Source organism: Barbus barbus, assembly GCF_936440315.1.
Source record: "Barbus barbus genome assembly, chromosome: 12".
NCBI classification, from domain to species: domain Eukaryota; kingdom Metazoa; phylum Chordata; class Actinopteri; order Cypriniformes; family Cyprinidae; genus Barbus; species Barbus barbus.
In genome coordinates, this window is record NC_136740.1 from 27,048,297 (window position 1) to 27,069,367 (window position 21,071).

General features: G+C 35.8%; 1 protein-coding gene across 2 annotated transcripts in view; it reads right to left on the reverse strand.

The window, feature by feature from the left end:
- The window catches only part of LOC306877656 (zinc finger protein ZFPM2-like), a 160,338-nt gene that overhangs the window by 95,292 nt on the left and 43,975 nt on the right, over positions 1 to 21,071 (reverse strand). For both annotated transcript variants that reach the window (XM_079429554.1, XM_079429555.1), the window contains exons 2-3: positions 19,472 to 19,630; positions 9,948 to 10,049 (exon numbers count right to left, since the gene is read on the reverse strand). In XM_079429554.1, coding sequence (XP_079285680.1) covers positions 9,948 to 10,049; positions 19,472 to 19,630 — 261 coding nt within the window. The remainder of the gene's footprint in view (positions 1 to 9,947; positions 10,050 to 19,471; positions 19,631 to 21,071) is intronic.

Below are 21,071 nucleotides of genomic sequence, written 5' to 3' on the forward strand. Positions count from 1 at the left end.
ATGTTTATCTGAAAGCCCAGCATTAAAGCATGTAATTCAAAAGCTGTCAGCAAGCAGACAATAGAATGCCAGTTTGCAGCTGTTTGAATGTTTAATTCCTGGATTCTAGGTCATTGCTAAATATGTTGACATACACAGACTGATTCGAAGAGTCTTAAAGGAACAAACCCTTGTGATGTTTGTAATTGTGATAAATATGCTAAATCAGTGGCACCATTAAGGGTTAATTCATCTAACAATTCAAAATCTGGTATAATTTACTAACCCTAATGTCATTCCGATCCCATATGACTTCCTTTCTTAGTGACCACAGAATGACAAGTTCCATAAAGTGTCACAAAAATGCAGCACAAAAGTCCAATAAAAGCAGTTTTCTATAAAGCCATGTGATACCTTCATGTGAGTAACAGACAAAAATGAAAATGGACCCATCTGCGTTAGGTCAAGTCTCATTTTTGTTTGCACACTTTCAGTTAAATTATATAAAAATATTCATTTTCCAGCAAAGACATCTAAATATCCTTAAAACAACATGCATTTATTTGAGATGCAACACTGCTTCATATGAATATATCTTTTTCACTTGACCATCCAAATTTACTCACCCTCATGTCATTCCAAACCCATATGACTTTCTTTCTTCTGTAGATAAAAAGAAAATATTTGGAAGAATGTTGGTAACCCACCAGTTTCATTTCCCATTGATTTCCATTTTATGTTCAAAAAATATTATACAAATCAATGAGAACCAAAATTATTTGGTTAACAACATTCTTTAAAAAAAAAAAAAAAGAATGAATAAAATAAAAGAATAAAGTATAGTCAAACACGTTTTGAATGACATGAAGGGGAGTAAATTTACATTTACATTTACATTTATTCATTTAGCTGACGCTTTTATCCAAAGCGGCTTACAATTGCTATATATGTCAGAGGTCGCACGCCTCTGGAGCAACTAGGGGTTAAGTGTCTTGCTCAGGGACACATTGGTGTCTCACAGTGGATTCGAACCCGGGTCTCTCACACCAAAGGCATGTGTCTTATCCACTGCGCCACCACCACCACCAAATGAACAGAATTTTCTTTTTATTTATTGTTTAGTCAAAATAAGTCAAATAAAAACCTAAGAATTCATTTTTGAATTCAGTTTGTTATGATAGGGCAATATTTGGCTGAGATACAACTATTTGAAAATCTGGAATCTGAGGGTGCAAAAAAACGAAACACTGAGAAAATCACCTTTAAAATTGTCCAAATTAAGTTCTTAGCAATGCAAATTACTAATCCAAAATTAAGTTTTGATTTATTTACAGTAGGAAATTTACTAAATATCTTCATGGAACATGATCTTTACTTAATATCCTAATGATTTTTGGCATAAAAGAAAAATCTATAATTTTGACCCATACAATGTATTTTTGGCTATTGCTACAAATATATCCTAGCGACTTAAGACTGGTTTTGTGGTCCAGGGTCACATATAGTCTACTATTACATTATTTTTGGTTGCTTTTTTTGGCATTTTTGAAGCCTCATTTGCTTTCATTAGATTGAAAAGCATAAACATCTCCTTTTGTGTTTCCCAGGAAAAAACAAAACAAAACATCATGCTTGTTTGGAACGACATGAGTAAATAATGAAAATATTTATTTTTGGGTGAACTATTCCTTTAAGACCTTCATCCATCTTTTTGCTGCATATTTTCAGATCTGCACAGAAATCTAAGGTGGTTAGCACTGAACCCATAGCCATCTGTTTGTTTTGGGCTTGGAAGAACAAAAAAGACACATTGATAATTGTGACGCATGTTGAAAAAACACCCAATGGCCTTTTCAAATATTTGTGCCGCTGTGTTTTGCGCCGATATAAATAGCAGCACAGCAAACGCAAACATTTGTCGAGGCACCTGCCATGCTATCGTGACCATCTGCTCCACAAATTCACTTAGCATGACATATGTGCATTAAAGCTGAAGCGGCCATTGTTTGGTGCGGGTGAGGGGGTCCGGTCAAGGGCAGACAGTGTCAGCACCACGTACAGGTGGGCTGAGAGGAGAACAGGGAATCTATACGTGCTTCCTGACTGCGAGGCGGAGGCGGTTGGATACCCGCTCCTGTCTGTCTTCAGGGCTTCTTCAGCAGAACCTGCCTGTGTTCGGCTCGTGGCCTGGGTGCAGTTGGCACACGCAGACGAAACCGACTGTGTCCGACAGGCACTGCTGAGCTTAGAGAGCCGCCCAGGAGGAGGTGTGTCAGTCCTCAAGGTGATTGGATCTAGCTGAGGGTTACTCAATGCTCATTGGACAACCAAGATCCTCCACTCATCATCATCTCCTTGTGCATTCTCAGAATAAATAATATATAATAGTAATAGATAGAGCAAGAAAGCTCACACAAGTTGACTTAAAATATAAGTAAAAAATATACATACACATACACACACATATATATATATATATATTAGTGCTATCAAAATTAGTCGATTTGATATGAAATGATACAGGCTATGCGTGCGCTGGCACCTTTGTGCGTGTATCGAAGAGCACGCGCTGCGAGTGCAGTTCAGTTTCCACGCTCGTTTGACTTGCGCCTGACGCTGAAGTGAAGCGTCTCCTGTTTGATGTGCTCGTAAAGATGGTCTGTGACTGAATAAATGCACTTCTTGTCAAGAAAAAAAGAGACAGAATTAGCAGTTATGAGTGGGGTGGCCAACCCAGGCTCCGCCCCTACGTAAACGGCGATAAATAACTTTAAATTAGTTAAACTGAAAAATTCATGATTCCCTGAGTTAACGTGCTAATTTTGACAGCACTAATCTATATATAATCTCTTTTAATACTGCCTCTCTTTTAATACTTAAAATAAATAAAATATAAATTAATTTGACTATATACGTCGACCTTTCTAAAAATACATTTTTAATATATACACTATCAGTCAAAAGTTTTTAAACAGTAAGATTTTTAATGTTTTTTATGAATTCTCATCTGCTCACCAAGCCTGCATTTATTTGATCTAGCATTTATCTGAAATATAAAGCTTTTGTAACATTATATATTATGCCATTCAAAAGCTTGGAGTCAGTATTTTTTTTGGGGGGGGGGGATTAATACTTATATTTAGCAAGGATGCTTTAAATTGATCAAAAGTTAAGTTAAAGTAACTTTAAGTTAAAGTTAAAGGCTTCTATTTAAGGGCAGACGTTGTGATAAGTACAAAAAAGAAGTTCATTAATCCATAAAAGCTTCCTTCCCTTTCTGTTCCTGCACATGCACTTTCTTTATGCCTTAAGGAGCATGTCAAGATATGTATCAAAGACGTCCATGATAATTAACAAAATAGCTGTACAGGCTATTACCACTAATATACAGAAGCCCATGATGAGAGAGAATGAAGGAGACGGAGGAGCAGATAACAGAGCACCGCCTTTATGAGCTGAGAGTGGATGTTCCTTTAATCTCAGGGATGCCCTCCTGCCTTCACAGAACATGCTTACGGACTAGAAGGAAGCTAGAAGTTCACTTTTGTGGAACTCAAGTGCTTATAGGGGTCAAATCATATTTTGCCCCCAAAATTTTTGTGCCAAGACTTGATCAGTCAGTGCATGGGTATGAATGAGAATCATTCATTCACCTAAAACGTTAATTCACAAACATTACTTAGTTAGCTTTGCTATTTTTATTAGTGATCAGTTATATGCAACACAAATATATAGTAATTAGAGTAATATTTTATGTTTTACATCACCTCTCATGTGCAACGAATATGGTACGAGATCGCAAACAAAGTTTGGCCAATTAGGTACCAGGGTTATTGGATAAACTAAAACTAAAACCTAAAAAAAAGAAAAAGTTGAACTGAAATGAAATAAATATAAAAATTTTAAACTTGGCTTGTTGCTAAAGCAACATTTCTTATTTTAATTTAGTTTAACGATGCACTAAAATAACCAAAAATAAAACTAAAATAACCTCATAATATAAATATTATATATTTAATATACAAATAAAAATGAAAATGACAAAAGCACACAACAAAACAACTAAAACAAGTAACTAAAATAAAAAATAAAAACATAAAAAATAAACACAAAAATATTAGAATCTCCAGAGAGTTATGTACATGGTTATATAGTTAACTAAAGTAAAATTTAATAAAATGAAACAAATTAAAATGTTAACTGAAATAAAATTAAATATATTAAAATGATATAATTTCAGCTAGTTTCGAGAGACCACATTTCTCATTTTCATTTAGTTTAATACTAAAATAACTTAAATTGAAATATAATTAATAAAAGCTATGTAGACACATTTAAAAACAACAAAAACTAATAAAATGACTAAAACTTTTAACAATTAAAAACAACTAAAATGACGAAAACTTTAAGTAAAATTAAAATGAAACCAGAAAGCATGTATATAAAAAATCTAATTCAAAATATTAATAAAAGTATCTCAGTGATAATAAAATAACACCGGTCGGGTACCACGTAAAACACCATTGATTTGTGACCCCTTTAACATTGAAGCTTGTGAACTTCTGCCATTTTTACACCGAAAGCAAATCTTGGAATTGGCTTTAAAAGATTCTTAAAGCAGGAGCAACCTGTGTGAGTCGCTTCATTAAGATACTGTCCTTCTTTTGATGTACTCTCTATTAAATATCCCATTCACACCGAACAATTAAGAATTATCTGTTCCCGATCGTAATCATGCATTTTAACTTAAGCCGGGCAATAACAAAGACTCCAGATTTGAACATTAAAAAAGGAGTAAAAAATTAAATAAATAAAGTGATAACAAGGTAGTAAATACATTTGCTTTTAATCGCTGCGAACAGGAAGTCATCTCATTTGAGATGTTCATATTTGATGGTGTGATTCCCATCTTTATTTAAATTATAACAGGCCCATCTGACTTTTCTAACACAATGGGAGGAATGAAAGGGGGGGGAAATAGCCTTTCAGAAGAAGACATGACGTGAAAGTGAATGCGGTTATTACGTGCGGAGATTAATGTCCACTGTACAGCTCCCCGAGAGACAGTGATGCAGCTGCGTGAGCGATGTCATATCCTGTATTCTGAGAGGGTTGTTTCCTGTTGGGCGATTTTCTCATTTGCATTCTATTTTGCCAGAAATCCACATTCCTGCTGGAGTTTGACAGTAATGTCTCTGTGAGGAGCGAATGGGGCATGTAGAATAGATGGTATCTGTGTAATGTAACAAGATTATCGGCAGCATTAGCAACAGAGAGATCGTGGTGGGAGGTAAATATGGAATTCAGCAGTGAGATGAATCTGACAAAATGAAAATTCTGTCATTATCTACTCGCCTTCATGTGGCTCCAATGAGATTTGAGAGCTGGAGGCAAGATTTTCAGTGAATAACGCCTTAAATGTCAGTCTGGTGCTCATACAAAGCTATCGTATGACTTCAGAGGACTTGGAATATAGCACACGATTCATATGGACTACTTTCATGTTTTCTTTTATGGTGATTATTGTTCTTTTTGTGACTGTTTTTAACTGTCAGGATTCTGACTGACAGTATAAATCTAATTTTGTAACTTGGATATTCAGAAAAGCACCTCATTTTGTGTTTCACAGAAGAAACAAAGCTAAACAGGTCAAATGTAACACCATTTTTTACACAACACAATTAACAATTTTTATTTTGTTTGGTGTAACGATTATTGGGATGCATGCTCATTACAATTTTGGATAATAGGAATTTGGACTGAATTTTATTTTTAATATTTTAGAAATTATAGAACATTTATTTAAAAAAGACAGTAAAGACAGTAATATTGAAAACTCAGATTTTACCATCAATATACAGTATATTACACAATTTAGGAATTTATCACACTGTTATAATTTACACAGTGAGTTATGGATTTGTTACTTTATTTTACCCATGACTCTTTAGACAATGAGTTGTCTTATTTATATAATTATTTATATAATTTAATTAATTAATTAGTTGAAATGTTATTGTATTTGCAGTAACAGTGTTATTTAATAATCAGTGTTTTTAAAGAACTTTAAGTAAGAGTTAAATAAGCAAAAATAAATGTAAAACTAGAGAAACAAATGAGCTTGCACATGCTATACATTAATAGCATGAGCATGCTATAAATGGTGATAAAAATGTCTGATTGTAATTAGATGATAATTGTAAATGTACAGTATCATGCATCAGTAAATGAACTGAAACTATAACACCAACTTCTCGACTGATATCAGACTAGTTAGCAGTGTTTGCTAAGGCAACCGTGCTTATACCTCTAACACAAAATATTGAACTTCAGCATGTAACACACCCGGCTCCATTTATGCTCTAAACCTGAGTGACACCAGAAATCATGCAGATTTTTGTATGGTCCTTTTTCTAAGAGATCAGATTTACAATTTTCACCTAGCAGGCGATAAAACAGGTGAAATGAATCCCACCGACAAACACTCGCAACATATCTGGAGACCTCAAGCACCACTCACATTTCCATCAGAAAATACAGAATTCGAGTGTTGTTATGGAACATGTTTCTTTGTGTGATTCTTTCACAGATGAGCGACACAACCAACAAAAATCATTCAAAACGAATAGGGAGGGACTTGTCTCTCTCTCAGCATGGATGATCAGAGACACATTGGGCTGCTTAGCCCCCCTCCATTTTTATTATTTTTTTTAACAGGAGTTTAAAGCTCAGCATTTTCTTCCGGAAAGCCTTAACTGGTCTATGATGCCTCTTTTTGTATGCGTTTGCCCCCATCGTTGTGTGACTGACCCCCTCAGCCCTGCTGGCTGACTGATCACAGGGACCGTTTATTACCGTCGTCCCTACCGCTCTTATCTTACGCCGCCAATGCTCATTTCCTTTCCAGATTGAAATGCAAATGTGAAATTTAATGATAAATGCATTATCTGATAGGTGCTGATAACTCTGATTCGCTGTCAGTATAAAATACACACCCCAGGGGGCTCACCGGTGCCAACTTTCCAAAATCCACTTTCTTGTAAATGTACGTACCTGCAATAAATTCTGGAGGTCATATGCATTAAAAGGGGAATCATATTTTGTGTATTCTGCGATGTGATGCCACGGCTGAACAGTAATTGCTGCCGTTGCTATCTTGTTGGATGTATTATCCATCACTTTGATGAAGTGACTTTTAAGAAGTGCAAAAAGACAGATAAAACAGATTTTTTTTCTCTACCGAGAGACGGCGAGGGAAAATCTGCATGGTAAGGCGAGATTCTTGGAAAAGAAAAGATATCTGTTTTTACGTCTGTTGTGTGCTTTCTACTGAAGCTTAAAAGGATGGTTTATCCAAAAAATGAAAATTCTGTGATAATTTTCTCACCCTCACGTCATTCCAAACCTGTATTGCCTCCTATCTTCAGTTGAACATAAAAGAAGAACATTGGCAGAATATCCATACTGCTCTTTTCCATATAATGAAATTATATAGTACTTATAGTACATAGGGCTAATGTTATATATTTCAAGTTTTCGGATGTTTTCTGAAGTGAATTTGAAGTAATATTTTAAGCAATAATAAGTAGTCAGTAATTATTTACAATAAGTAACCATTTAAACAGAAAGTCTTCTCCAATGTAGCTCTCAAATCGCAAATCAACTTGATCACATTTAAATAAATAAATAAATAAAAAGTCCAAATTATTTTATTTTATTTTATGGACAGTTTTACAGCTGTTGTTTTTTTTCAAACAAAACTACCGGAAGACTTCAGTAGACTTCTTCAGAAAATAACACATGAGTAATATGGACTATTTTTACAGTGATTTTATGGTAATTTTGTGTCTTTTTTTAAGTTTGATGACACCTGGTTACTGTATGTTTTTACTGTACAAAAAAAAAAAAAAAAAAACCTCAGACATTCAGTCTAACATCTGTGAAAAATGCAGGTTTGTCACACACTTTGGAGCAACTATAGAGTAAATAAATGATGACAGAATTTTTTTCATGTATAGGAATTGTACATGTCACATGGGAACAACAAAACACTAATTATTGTCAGATGCAAATCACATCAGATTCCAGATTATATAATAATCTCCTCATTTCATAAAATATATTAGAAGTTGCATCATGCACTTCCAACCATGAAATACGGAGTAGACAGCATGCTAAAATAGTAAGCACAAAAAAGGTGTGCACCATTTTTGCCTTCTTTCCTTAGTAACACGGTCACTGTTTTTTGTTAATACAATGAGACTGTGATCAAAAGGAGATCACCACATCACAATTCAACATAAGTTAGAAAAAATACGCTCTTCGTAATTCAAGAGCTCATTAAGGCTTCAGAAGCAGCCGAGAGTTTTACCTCTGTCGGGTGGCCTTGTCAAGGATATCTTTAGATGTCCTGCTATTGAGCGTCTGAAATCCCCTGATCCCAGATGGATTCATTTAAAACGTGTCATAATGAGCCGCTTACAAGTGATTACTGGCCGCTAGCTAATGGCCTAAACGGTTAAAGGAGGGCCAGGAATGATCGCGTGCTGGATTGGACCTTCAGGACTGAGTATCATATCAGAGGGGCACTGAGCACTGGTTTCTTCTCTGATATTTCTGTTCTCCAGCATATAAAATCAGAAAGCTTTTGTGGTGCAGAAAGACTCTAGGAGATGAAAAACAGTCCAAGAAGGGCTATGGACCAGGTCATTAGGTGCTCATGCTAAGAAACCTATGGAGGCCCAACACTTAAAAACAAGCAACTTGTTGATTAATTTTGTCTTTATTTCTCACACTTGTGACTTTATTTCTCAGAATTACTTAAATGCCTAATAAACAACTTATTTATCTATTTAAAAATTACCCTCAAAAATAAAGGTTCTTTATTGGCATTGATGTTTCATTTAACATCCATGGAACTTCTTCACCTCATAAAAAGGTTCTTTATATTATTAAAATGTTCTTCACATTAAGAAAAGTGGTTCTTTTGGGGAACCCAAAATGGTTCTTCTATGGCATCTGCGCAAAACCCATCTTTTGGAACATTAGTTTTTAATAGTGTACTTATGATTTAAATTCTTGTTCATATGCATTTTAACAATTGCGATATTACATCAAAGTGTTTGTTCTATTTTACATATTCAATAGATTTAGTTTACATCACTGCCTGAACCATGATTTGCCTCTTGCTAATGCTAGTCAGAAGGATATTGTTTTGGTGGAGGGGCATTCTCATTCTATAGAGTATTTTACTGAAAAAACATTTGGATGCACCTCTGAATGCAAGATGATTTGTCAATATATTTGGTCAGTTTTTACCAGAATTTGAAAAAATATTAAACTTTTAAATGTGTATATTTGTTAAAAGCAGGGTAATTATAGTTAACTAGAAGCAAAACTAAAACCATAAAGTTTTTTTTATTTAATTTGTTTACTTGAAATAAGTCAAATTAAATTTAAATGTTTTTTTTTTTCATTTAAACATTAAATAAAAAATAATACAAACTATAAATGCATTGAAAAAATAAAATACAAAATAAATAAAAAATATGAAAAAATTATTAAATAAATTAAAATGAATAGAGAAAATACAAAAATAAAGAACTATATCAATATATTTAAACCTAAACTGTAAGAGCATTGCAATGATATATAAAATATCACTGGTTAAAAGTTCAACTAGTCAACATATAGATTACCTCAAGGTCAACTGATTTGGACTAAAAGCCCATCGTGACGTTTGGTTTACAAGTTGATATTGCCAATGTCACAAAATTATATTTCTTGTCCATCACTGTCCGTTTGAAAAGGGCTTCCATACAAAAGGAAATAAGTCAGACAACATATTGTCTGTACAGATACTTAATGTAAAGTGAGAACTGGAGATATAAAGTCACAATTATGAAACATATAGTCAAAATTGATGGTTATAACATATGAGCTTGAACGCGATCAGATGATGCACTTACGTGGACCGTCCCATTCCTCTGGCTCCAGAGGAGGATGTCTGGTCTTCCCACTGTCTGTTTCCATCTCTGTCTCTCCTGTTTCTCTTTTGCCATTCTCTTCCCCTAAAAACACAATAAATAAATCATATATTTGTGATTGTACATTTAACAGAAGATGTAAACTGCTTTGTCTACACTTAATATTGACACTTGATATTTCATTAATTTACATTTGTATAGATAGATAGATAGATAGATAGATAGATAGATAGTCATTTTGTCCCCCGAAGCACACTGGAGTCACAGTTTGAGTAAAGATGCTTCGTGGCAGTGTCTCGGTGACCCTCTAACGCAGCGAAACGGCCTTCACCATGGTCCTCAAACACACACTGGTCCGTCCGGATGGGTTAATCTAAAGATCAAATTCTCTCGCCACAGTGTGTTTAAGCCAGTTAAGACGTGGTTCACTTCAAAGGCAGGCAGTAAACATGGCCAAAAGGATCGCAGCTTCTTGCTTGCCTCTGCACACCCGGGCGAGAGGAGAGGGCCACGCTGCCCTACTTACTGCACATGAGGTCATTCTGACCTATTTTCCTGCATGCAAGTTCCTGCTAGGGCTCAGCTTTTTATATTCATTCTGTCCTCCTCACTCTCCCGCTAAAAAGTGCCTCACTATTTGTATTGTCAGGCCTTGAGAAGCTCCTTAGCATACTCATTGAGCATTACCATAAGGATAACAAAAGGCAATATCAACAGTTCCTTTCCAGTGTAGCGAGTTTGGGAAGGCAGCGAGATAACATTAAAGGCTCTACCTTGATCTCCAGCGAACATGTTAAGCCCTGTAACGAAACGTCTTGGAAATGTTTAATTACCGTTCAGGAAATGAAGCTACAAGATGATTTGTTAATTAAGCAGTGATTAAGGATTTTCTGCCTTCTATCTAACACCGTTTGCAATGCATTTTAAACACAATCGCCCAGGCAACCTCGCAGGGAACAAGTGTCACAGCCGCTTGATGAAGTTTCTTTCAGGAACATGGAGGGAATCCGCCGGGAAAACATTGCGCCAAGCAGGTACAGTGCAACAGAAATTACCTGAATAAAATGAAGAAGACTTACATGCAACAGAATATAATCTGACGTTTTTACAATCCAAGTCAGAAGTCACATATACCTTTTATTTCTTGTTTGGGACACATCTTGCCTGTATTTTTGCATTTCTCCATGTTTCTTTGTCACTCTTGTATGTAGTTTATATAAATATCCATCCTGCTTCTCAGCAGACAGATAAATAACAGGGTCAGAAATTAACCAGGGCTCAGGGCAAAATGCCCCAGATATTCACGCCAACATTCCCATTTTTAAATGTATTAATTTAGCAGATACTTTCATCCAAAGTGACTTACAAATCAGAATAACACAAGCACAGGCAATTCATTCAAGAGAAAACCAATACAAGCTAAATGCTAGAGGAGAAAAAGCTAGAAAGTGAGATAGAAAGTGCTTTTGGAAAAGAAGTGTTTATCAATTCTTTATCAATTGTGACCAGCCAATTATTTTAAAATAGTTAGGGTTCCCTTCGCAATTTTTTTTTTTAAAGGTGTTTATGCTCACAAAGGCTGCATTTATTGAATTAAAAAATAAATGACAAGCAATTTAGAAGTAATAATCAAAATGATTCAGAATAAGAAAGAATTAATTAATTCATTCATCTGATGTATAGCAGTTGACATAAATGGACATTACATTGCTTTTGTTTTTTTATATATGGCTAGAAAAAAATTACATGCACTCATAAAGATAAAAAAAGTCCACAAGATCAATTCCATACTTCATCGGTCAAACAGTTTCATATTCGCTATCCAAACGTACCTTTACATTTAATCATTTACCAGATACTTTTATCCCAAGCAACTTACAAATTTGTAGCATCACAAACAATTTATCATTAGAACCAACAATATTCATAGTACGCAATGCCAAGACTAAATAAACTTGATCAGAAAGAGAAAAGGACTATTCAAATGATTTTAAAAATACATAAATAGTATATTCTTTAAAACACATCTAAAACCATCTTTACTTTGACGGATTTAGTCATTTAGATATCAGATTAAAATACAACATTTAATCCAATATTTGTGCGTGCCATGTGTTTTTATGTTAATTAGAGCATTGAGTCATTAGCTTAGCAACATGCTAATGCCTATAATCGAATTGGAATTAACTTTGAGCTTGCCAAGACTTTTGTGTGATGTGTGTGAGTGACCGTTAAATGAATTGCTGCTTGTGAAAAGCGTTTCAAATCAGTCACTTCTGACAATTAGGATGCTGCCTAGGAAGGAAGCGGTCTTTGTAGAGTCAGCTCACTAGGGTTCGAAACCGGTTCGTTTAAATCCGTGTCAAATGAGGTGGGACAGACATAAGGTTTACAGCCCTTCTGCTCACTGGTCTAAAAAAGAAAAAGAGTAAGAGATTGATCTGGGTGCCAAGATGTTGTTTGCATGCGTGCGTTCAACCATGCATGCATATGTCAGACATTAGGATAGAGTTAGTGAGAAATCAGCCAATCAGATCGCAGCTCCTCTGTTCTGTCTAATGGCAGTGACATGCATGCGGGTCAATAAGCTTATAGGCGATTTACACAAACAGCTCCTGCAGCAAGGTAGACACAAAGTCATATTGGCTTTTCTCTTCCTCTCAGCATTGTTCTACCAAGGAAGCCCTTGAAAATGTCAATCTGGTGAGGGTGATTTTAAGGAGATCTAAGCTTTCTAATCCCAACAAACTGAGACAGAGTGACAGAAAGATCAAATACTATAGTCTAGATGGTGAATGACCACACATGCACAGACGTCCACAGAAAGATTTACCTATAAACAATATCGGTGCAGAAAAGAAAAAAAAATTTTTAGTATGCTAAAAAATTATTTTGTATTCTAATGGTACACCAATGTTGCTAAAAGAATAGTCTGAATATAATAAATACTGCTTATTACTCTCACTGAAAATGACCATTTCAATGGTCATATCCCTGCATATACTATTTTGCACCAAAAATATGGTACCATGCTTTTTTTACGTCATTTTGACGTGCTACTATGATAATGTGATTTTTTTTATTATTATTTTTTCACCCACCTTGGAGTACAGATATAGAAATAATTAGTGCTGTCAAACGATTAATCGCGATTAATCGCATCCAAAATAAAAGTTTTTGTTTACATAATATATGTGTGTGTACTGTGTATATTTATTATGTATATATAAATACACACTCATACAGTATATATTTTTTTAAATATTTACATGTATTTACATGTATATATTTATATTATATATAAATATATTTAATATACAAATATAAAGTTTTTCTTAATTACATACATGCATATGTGTGTATTTATATATACATAATAAATATACAAAGTACACACATATATTATGTAAACAAAAACTTTTATTTTGGATGCGATTAATTGTGATTAATCGTTTGACAGCACTAGAAATAATAATAAAAAAACATTAAATCAAATTTGCAGTACACTAATTTAAATAAATAAATAAATAAATAATTTTAGTAAAATTAAACAACATTTTTATTTTGTTTTTATTGTTTTTGGCTGGCGTCATAAGTACCTCTTAGTTTTCAGTTATTAAATTTTTTTCTCTTTTTTTATTATTTCTCTTCCATTGTGGTACATAACACCCACTTTTCACAATCCAATTAATTCCCAAAGGATCTACCCAATTTTTTTCTCAAGGGAAAACATTCCAAGAAAACATCATATTATGAAGTAAAATAATCATAAAGAGCATTTCATGCTCACTTTAAGTAGCATGGTCCTGAATATATCAAAGTATTTGATGCTATTGATGTACCATGTTACCACCACAGTACTTTTTTGCAAAGGTTTTGGGTATCCATTTATCAAGAGTACAAAAATTATTTTTCCAGTAAGACTGGAAGTGCCTGTTGTTAGTAATTTACCCACTTCTGTTCCCTCTGTGTGTACTGTATGTTTAATAAAGTGAAATGCTTTCTTAGTGTGAGTAAAAAGAGAAACACAGCTCTAGCTATTACATGACCAAAATTGCCTCGTTGAATTGTTTTCTAATAATGGGAACTTTTGAATTATGTATCCTGTGTGTTTTGAAGATAAAGTGCTAATTTTGTTATGCTTGGTGATGGGTGGCCACTTAGGAAGCCAATATTTCCCCTCCATTTAAAGCAGTGGTAATTGAGGACTTTATAAAGTGAACTGCTGTTAAATAAACAGATTTCCCTGTAAAAACTAGAGACAGCTGTACAACAAATACTCAAACAAAGTCCGCAGTTTCACGTTTCCGCCCAATAATCTGCAGTGGCATGCAGCTCTCGGAAGCGGATTACAAAAAAAATTCAAATGCCTCCAGTACGGACAACAAAATAGGAAAATAACCCAGCAAAATCCCACCCAGCACCCCGGTGGAGTGTGTGATTAGTGGAAGGCCTCGGCACTATCTCTTTAAAGGCCCATAAATTCCCCATCATTACAGGAACTGGCTGTGCTCTCTTCTGGCTGCTGCTGGCCTGCGTTATCTCTCCATGCGATGCCGTCTGGAGTATGTAGATCTGGCCAGGCTAGATTGTCATACTTAAACATTAATGAATGATTTCCTGCACAGAGTCAAACGTGGCTAAAGGGATGCGTCTTTCATCTTATCGCTGCGCAAATGAGCATTTTCCCATATTCTCCTCGCTTTACCATCAGCAACGGGAGAAATGTATTGAATAGATCTTTCTGCAGCCGAAGATCCCGATTAGCGAGGAAGCGACACAAAGAAGAGTGTAATTAATTCTACTGCGCACTGTTTACTGGCTCGCGTCGTAAGGCCGCCCAAATTCAAAGGATTTGTTCGGAAGTGGCACCTTGCTACAGGCTAAAATGACTCATAATTATTCAAGTCTTTCTCCGCTGTGATACCATCAGACCAGAATGGAATCTCAATGCTGTCATTAAGATCAATTAATTCATATTGAACATGTTTATTCTGCAGATTTCTTTTCGTTAGCAAGGCCAACATTCGCTATTGGTTTGAAGAGTTCACAACCGCAAAAAAAGCACAGAAGCAAGATCGAATTTGCACAATTTCTGTAAAACTACAAAAAACTATAACACCAGCATGCTCACAATTATAGCAGCGATTGTGACAGCGGCTTGTAGTTTCAGTTTGAAACTTGTTCACAAGCGCAGCGCCCATAAATGTGAAACTGACCGTGAAAAGGAAGTTGTTTGGAGGGGGGCTGCTTCAATTGTCAAAGGACACAACAAGGTTGTCTCTCTGGACTATCAGGGGTGCCTTTTTTCTCTTTATTTCCCTCCGTCTTCTATTTCAAATAAGGAGGCCCATCTCTTCCGAAAGGCCTCAGGTTTCATGTTTATTCACGTTTGTGCGCTAGACTCACTCTATTCATCGGCAGGGACTTCATTTCACAGTGTGCTCTGCTGTTTCGAAACCATTTCGTATGAAGCCATTGACGGAAGCGTCTCAATCATTTCATGGTACATGAGTGCGCAACGATTCCACTGAAGCCGAGACCCTCTCCAAACAGTTTAGGGTCGGCGCAGAGAGGAACCCCTCTGCTGTTTCAGGGTATTTGGTTCCACAGAGGCTGCTGGGAATTGGAATGAGTGATGTGCAAAGAGTCGACGCATCAAAAAGATTTACTGATCATAATGCATGATGGTTCTTGTGAGCGCTTACTGTTATAAACCAAACAGTTAGTTTTTTGTGTGTGTGTGGTTTTTCACAACGTTATGAATGCTGTCATCGGAGCGTATCAGTGTACAGATATTGGTGTTGGACATTGACTGTTCAAGCTACAGTGTGCTGAAGAGTCATAGATACTGTAAGTACATATATTCAATTAAATACAGATTAAAATACAGAAAAAAAATGTTTTTCATTAAGTAACAGTTCTTTAATATAGCAAGGCAAACATAATATTGCAGAGACATCTTATGAGCCACTTCTTTACAGCGAATCCTTGTGAATAAGAATAAATTCTATTACAGTTTGATTTTAAAAATACAGAAATTAATGTATAACGTGTAATACGCTGCTAATACAAAAGGAACATCGTTTACTGAAAAAACGACTCTTATGAGCCACTACTTTATCGCGAATTAAACACGTAAGAATAAGCACCAGTTCTTATCCAGTTAGATTAAATAAAACAAAAACATTAGCACATTTTTATGATGTAATGCCACTTGAATGTGCAATACGCTGCTAATGCAGAGGTAACATTGTAAAACATACAGTACAGCGCAACAAGTGTAATCCGATTACTAAACAAATGACTCTTATGAGCCCCTTCTTTATAGCGAATCAAATACTTGTAAATAAGAACCAATTCTTATACAGTTTGACAAAAAAAATACAGAAATGACCATATTTTCATTATGAAATGGTTCTTGAATGTGTAATACGCTGCTAATGCAGAAGGAACACCGTAGAAACGCACAGAACAGAGCAAAGTAATCTGATTCCTGAACAAATTTAAGTGAATTTTAAGTGAATCAAGTATTTGTGAATAAAAAGCTGTTCTTATCTGGTTAAAAAAAAAAATCTAAATACTGAAATCAAAATACTTTCATTACATGCCCATTCTTAAAAATAATACCTTATGGTTCCCATCCCTTTTTCATATGAGCTGAAGATGTCTGGAATGGGAATTTTAAGGAATTGACCAATTCTGATTCCTCTTAACAATTATAGTTAATTCCATTTCAAACCTTGAGCTGTAAGGTGCAACAAATTCAGACTCAAGCAAATGGGTGAGACTTTGTTGCCGTCCAACCGCCTGACCTCTGTGAATTTAAGCTTCTTTGCTCCTTCACCGTCGTCCGATCAAAGTTAATAAGGGCTTGGTGAGTTAATGAAGACGGGCGATTCCTCTTTTTGTTCAGACAGCTTTTTAATACCTATTATAGGATGAAACTTTTAATGGAGGTTTTAGGTTCTCCTGACAAGCTAGTTGTCTGCAAATGCTGACAAAGATACACGACCACTGAACTACGAGCCAGCCATGGAGCAACCGCCTGCCAGCGAGGAACTTCACACAGGAGACCTTATTCTCCAGAACAGATAAAGGCCCAGGGATGAGTGACTGCTTTTTAAAGCTCCAACATTTGACTCCGTTTGGACTAATTACAGCCCGTCATCTAATTTCAGAGGGTTTACTTAATCAAGAGAACACTCTCTGCCATCCTATAGCTGAGGAATAACACACATAAACCGTTTAATGCCACCAGGATTGCGTTCGCCTTCAATTCATAGCACTTCTGCATAAGTGGAGTGAATTTAAGCCACTCAGACGCTGGACTAAATGCGCTTTAAAGAGATCTAATTGAGCAGAGGATCAGGGGGAAATGAATACACCTGATGAGCTTGTACTGTGCGTTAACGGGAAGAGAATGGGAACTTGTCCGAAGAATTCGAGGACACGGAAGACTTAGAGCCGAATTGCAGCTGATAGGGAGCTTGAGAAATCTGATGCAAACCCCTCGCATAAGATTACTAAAGCATCTCGGAAGTTAAAGAGTTGAAAGTTTGGACCACTGTTGGTCTTCGTTTTAGCAAAGCCATCAAAACAGTTCAAAGGAATCTTAAGAGAGGAGATTTGCTCAAACTTACTGGTGCTTCAGACAAAAGAGGCCATCGAATGGCTTTGATACAAGTGCATACTCAAAAACTGCCTTGGTCCAAGACTTACAAAAGTGTATAGTGACATTACTATGGTACTTAAATGTTTACTGTAAGTATTCCAGAGTACTATGAAATACTTAAAAGAATGCCATGTCCAAAAAAACATAGCACTTTTCATATTTTTGTATGCAGAAATGACAAAAAATAAACACAATTAATAAAGATAAAAATGAAATAAGAAATATACAGTAAATAAACAAATAAAAAGAAACAAAAAAGGCAAAAATAAATAATATCATGGTACTAAAACAAAAATGGTGACAAAGTTTGTGACCCCTGTCAAAACCAAAACTCATTTGAATACTTAAATTGAATCTTTAGATTCACCAAAGTGGTTATTTCATGAATCCCACCAGTTTAAAGAAAACGACACATTTATATAGACATCTACTAGACATGACGCCTTACATTTTTCCTAATTAATTTCTAAATAGAAGAAACAACCTTGGGATCTTTTAGTAATAGTACTTGAATTTAGCATCTCAATACTGTATTTTATCCCTTGAGAATCTGAATTCAAGCTCCACAAACAAAACAAAGTAAAACTATATTCATCAGCAGGCCTTCTCCACGCACATTCAATCCAGCAGTGGGAAACAAACGCACATATGAAGATTTTAATTTGACCCTGAAACAAAATATTGCCAAACTGCCATTAGTTCTAAGGTTCACGCATGTCACGCCTGTTACACCTTTACGGGTAGAACAAAAGGAAAACCATTAAAATGGAGCCCACCTTGTGCAAGACATAAAAAAAAATTCTGCTCCTCAAAGACAAACCTTGTATAAAATCCCTCTGGACAACGTGGTTTTTAAAAGAAACGTAATTTAAAAACATTTCTGTTTGAGGCAGAGGGACATTCAAAGCACCAACTCGGTCAGATTCCTCTCAATGAACAGTAAAGGCAGAATTGGGACACCTGAGAAGGGTTTCTTGAGGGGTGTGCTGGGGGTCCAGACATACTCACAACTTTGAACTAAAAGACACTGTAAATCAGTCAGGTGTGACCAATACATAAAAGGAATAAGATCATAGAAAAGGCACACACTGACTGAACTGGCATGAGACACCCCAAAACACCTGGCAAACACAGATGCAAATGCTTAACCAACACATTTCAAGCGTGCTGTACTATTGTACATACATAACAAATCATGTACAACTTTTATGTTTTCTTCTATTCATTTTGTACCAATCCTTTTTTGCAGTATGAAAAAGAGCAGTGTCAACATTCTGTTAAACATCTCATTATTTGTATTGTATGTATAAAGGCTTTCAGGTTTGGAACAACATAAAGGTGAGCAAATGACGACAGAATGTTTATTTTTGGATGAACTATGCCTTTAAGCGGTAAAAGCTCAGGTATGTTTCGCTCCCCATGGTAAATCCTGGCTAGAACATGACTAAAGGTTAGCCAGCGCACTGGTTGCCATTGCCTAGATCAAACTCCTGTTTTCAGGTACATAGTGAGAATCGGATATCAAAGGGAGCCTATCCAAACCTGGACGCAGAGGATGCTGGAGATTTTCCCACGCCTCTACAAGCCCAGCCAAAACAGTATGTGTTCAAGCTTTGGTTTAAAACTGCCATCAAACCAGTGATCAGAGACACCTCCGAGCCAGACTTCAGCTGGGAATCAATTAGCAAAACTGAATTTCTTTGAATGTTACAATTCATTTCACTAGGATATGCACTGTGATCAATTTCTAAACAATTCCTTGGTTTATACATCTTCTACATGAGAGGTTGTGCTATATATGGTAGAAATAGAAGCGTCAGGAATATCTGACCTTTGCCGCAGAAGTACTCCATGTCCTCACAGGTGAGGTTGTCCGGCTCAAAATCAGCAGGAAAGTTTTCCTCCACTGAAAACTCCTCTTTAGCAGTGAGTTCATTTGCGTCTGATATGCACTCCTCCTCTTCCTCCTCCAGACCTCCATCTAGTGGACCTACACACAGAACACAGCACAATCAGACTGTTTAAGTGAGATGCTGCCAGGCAGGAACACTTACACTTGTATTGCACATGTGTCAGGAACTTTTGAAGTTGATTATTTTGATTATGTTTTACAAGATATACAATTACAGACTCTTTTCTTTAATAATAAAAAAAATCACGTTTGATCCAATGTTACTTACTCTTTAGGTGAAAATTGTTTACATCTTTTTTTTTATTTTTTGTTAAGTCAACCAAATTTTGATAAAGAGCAGCATGTATCCTTTGTGGAGAAGGCAATCCCATAATTACGTTCAGCATGCGCATGCTGTCTACTGAACATAACACTGATTAGGTTGATTACGTTCTGGGGGTACTCTCCAAAATGGCAGTAGACGGTAACTCGGGGAGAAGAATTGTTGAATAAATTGTTATTATTGTTTTCTTTGCGCACAAAAAGTATTCTTGTAGCTTCGTAAAATTACGGTTGAACCACTGACGTCACATGGATTATTTTACCAATGTCCTTGCTACGTTTCTGGACCTGGGAACATTGCAGTTGCATTGCTATCTACAGAGGGTCAGAGAGCTCTCAGATTTCATCAAAAATATCTTATTTTGTGCTGCAAAGATGAACGAAGGCCTTACGGGTTTGTAACGACATGAGGGTGAGTAATTAATGACAGAATTTTCATTTTTGGGTGAACTAACCCTTTAAGCACAATTCCTTTGACACACACAGCACAAATCCAAGTCACTGCTGAGATCCTACTTAGTTAGGATTCTTACTAGAAAGGCAGCTTTACTAGGTTTTGAAACAAAGCCACAGAATGTCACTATACAAAACTGCATTTGCACTAATCAAACAACGCCTATGTTCAAAATGAAACCGTACCACACTACTACAAGTAGTTTTCCAGAATGCACTACACTCAATTTGACCTGCTAACTGAACTGAAAAGGAATACTGTATTTTATTAGACTAATACCACCAAATGACGTCTTCTTTTTTTCACAAAACTGTAATGAAATGCAAAATAATCATAATTATTTCCTAGATGACAACTGGCTGGTATTCCCTGAATTCCAAATGCAACAATGTAGCAGCACTGCTGCATACTGAATACTGTTTCCTATTATATTTTTGTGAAATAGTAGGCAGCATACAGTACATGCTGCACCTTATCCTGTACTCTAGTATTCATAACATAATCTCTCCTCAGGAAAGTGTTTCCTGTGGCCCACTTGACTGAGTATCCTCATGACCGCTGCTGCACGTGTGGAGCACTGCCGCTTCTCAGCCGATGTCAAACCTGTGAAACCCTCTTCATCTGCGAGAAAAGTTCCTCTCGCACGACCTACTGACTTTTAACACCTGCGTCAGCAGGAGCGGAGGACAGAAAATGCCTTTATTAATTTGTCTGCCTTATCACAGGATACAATGTTGATTTTCC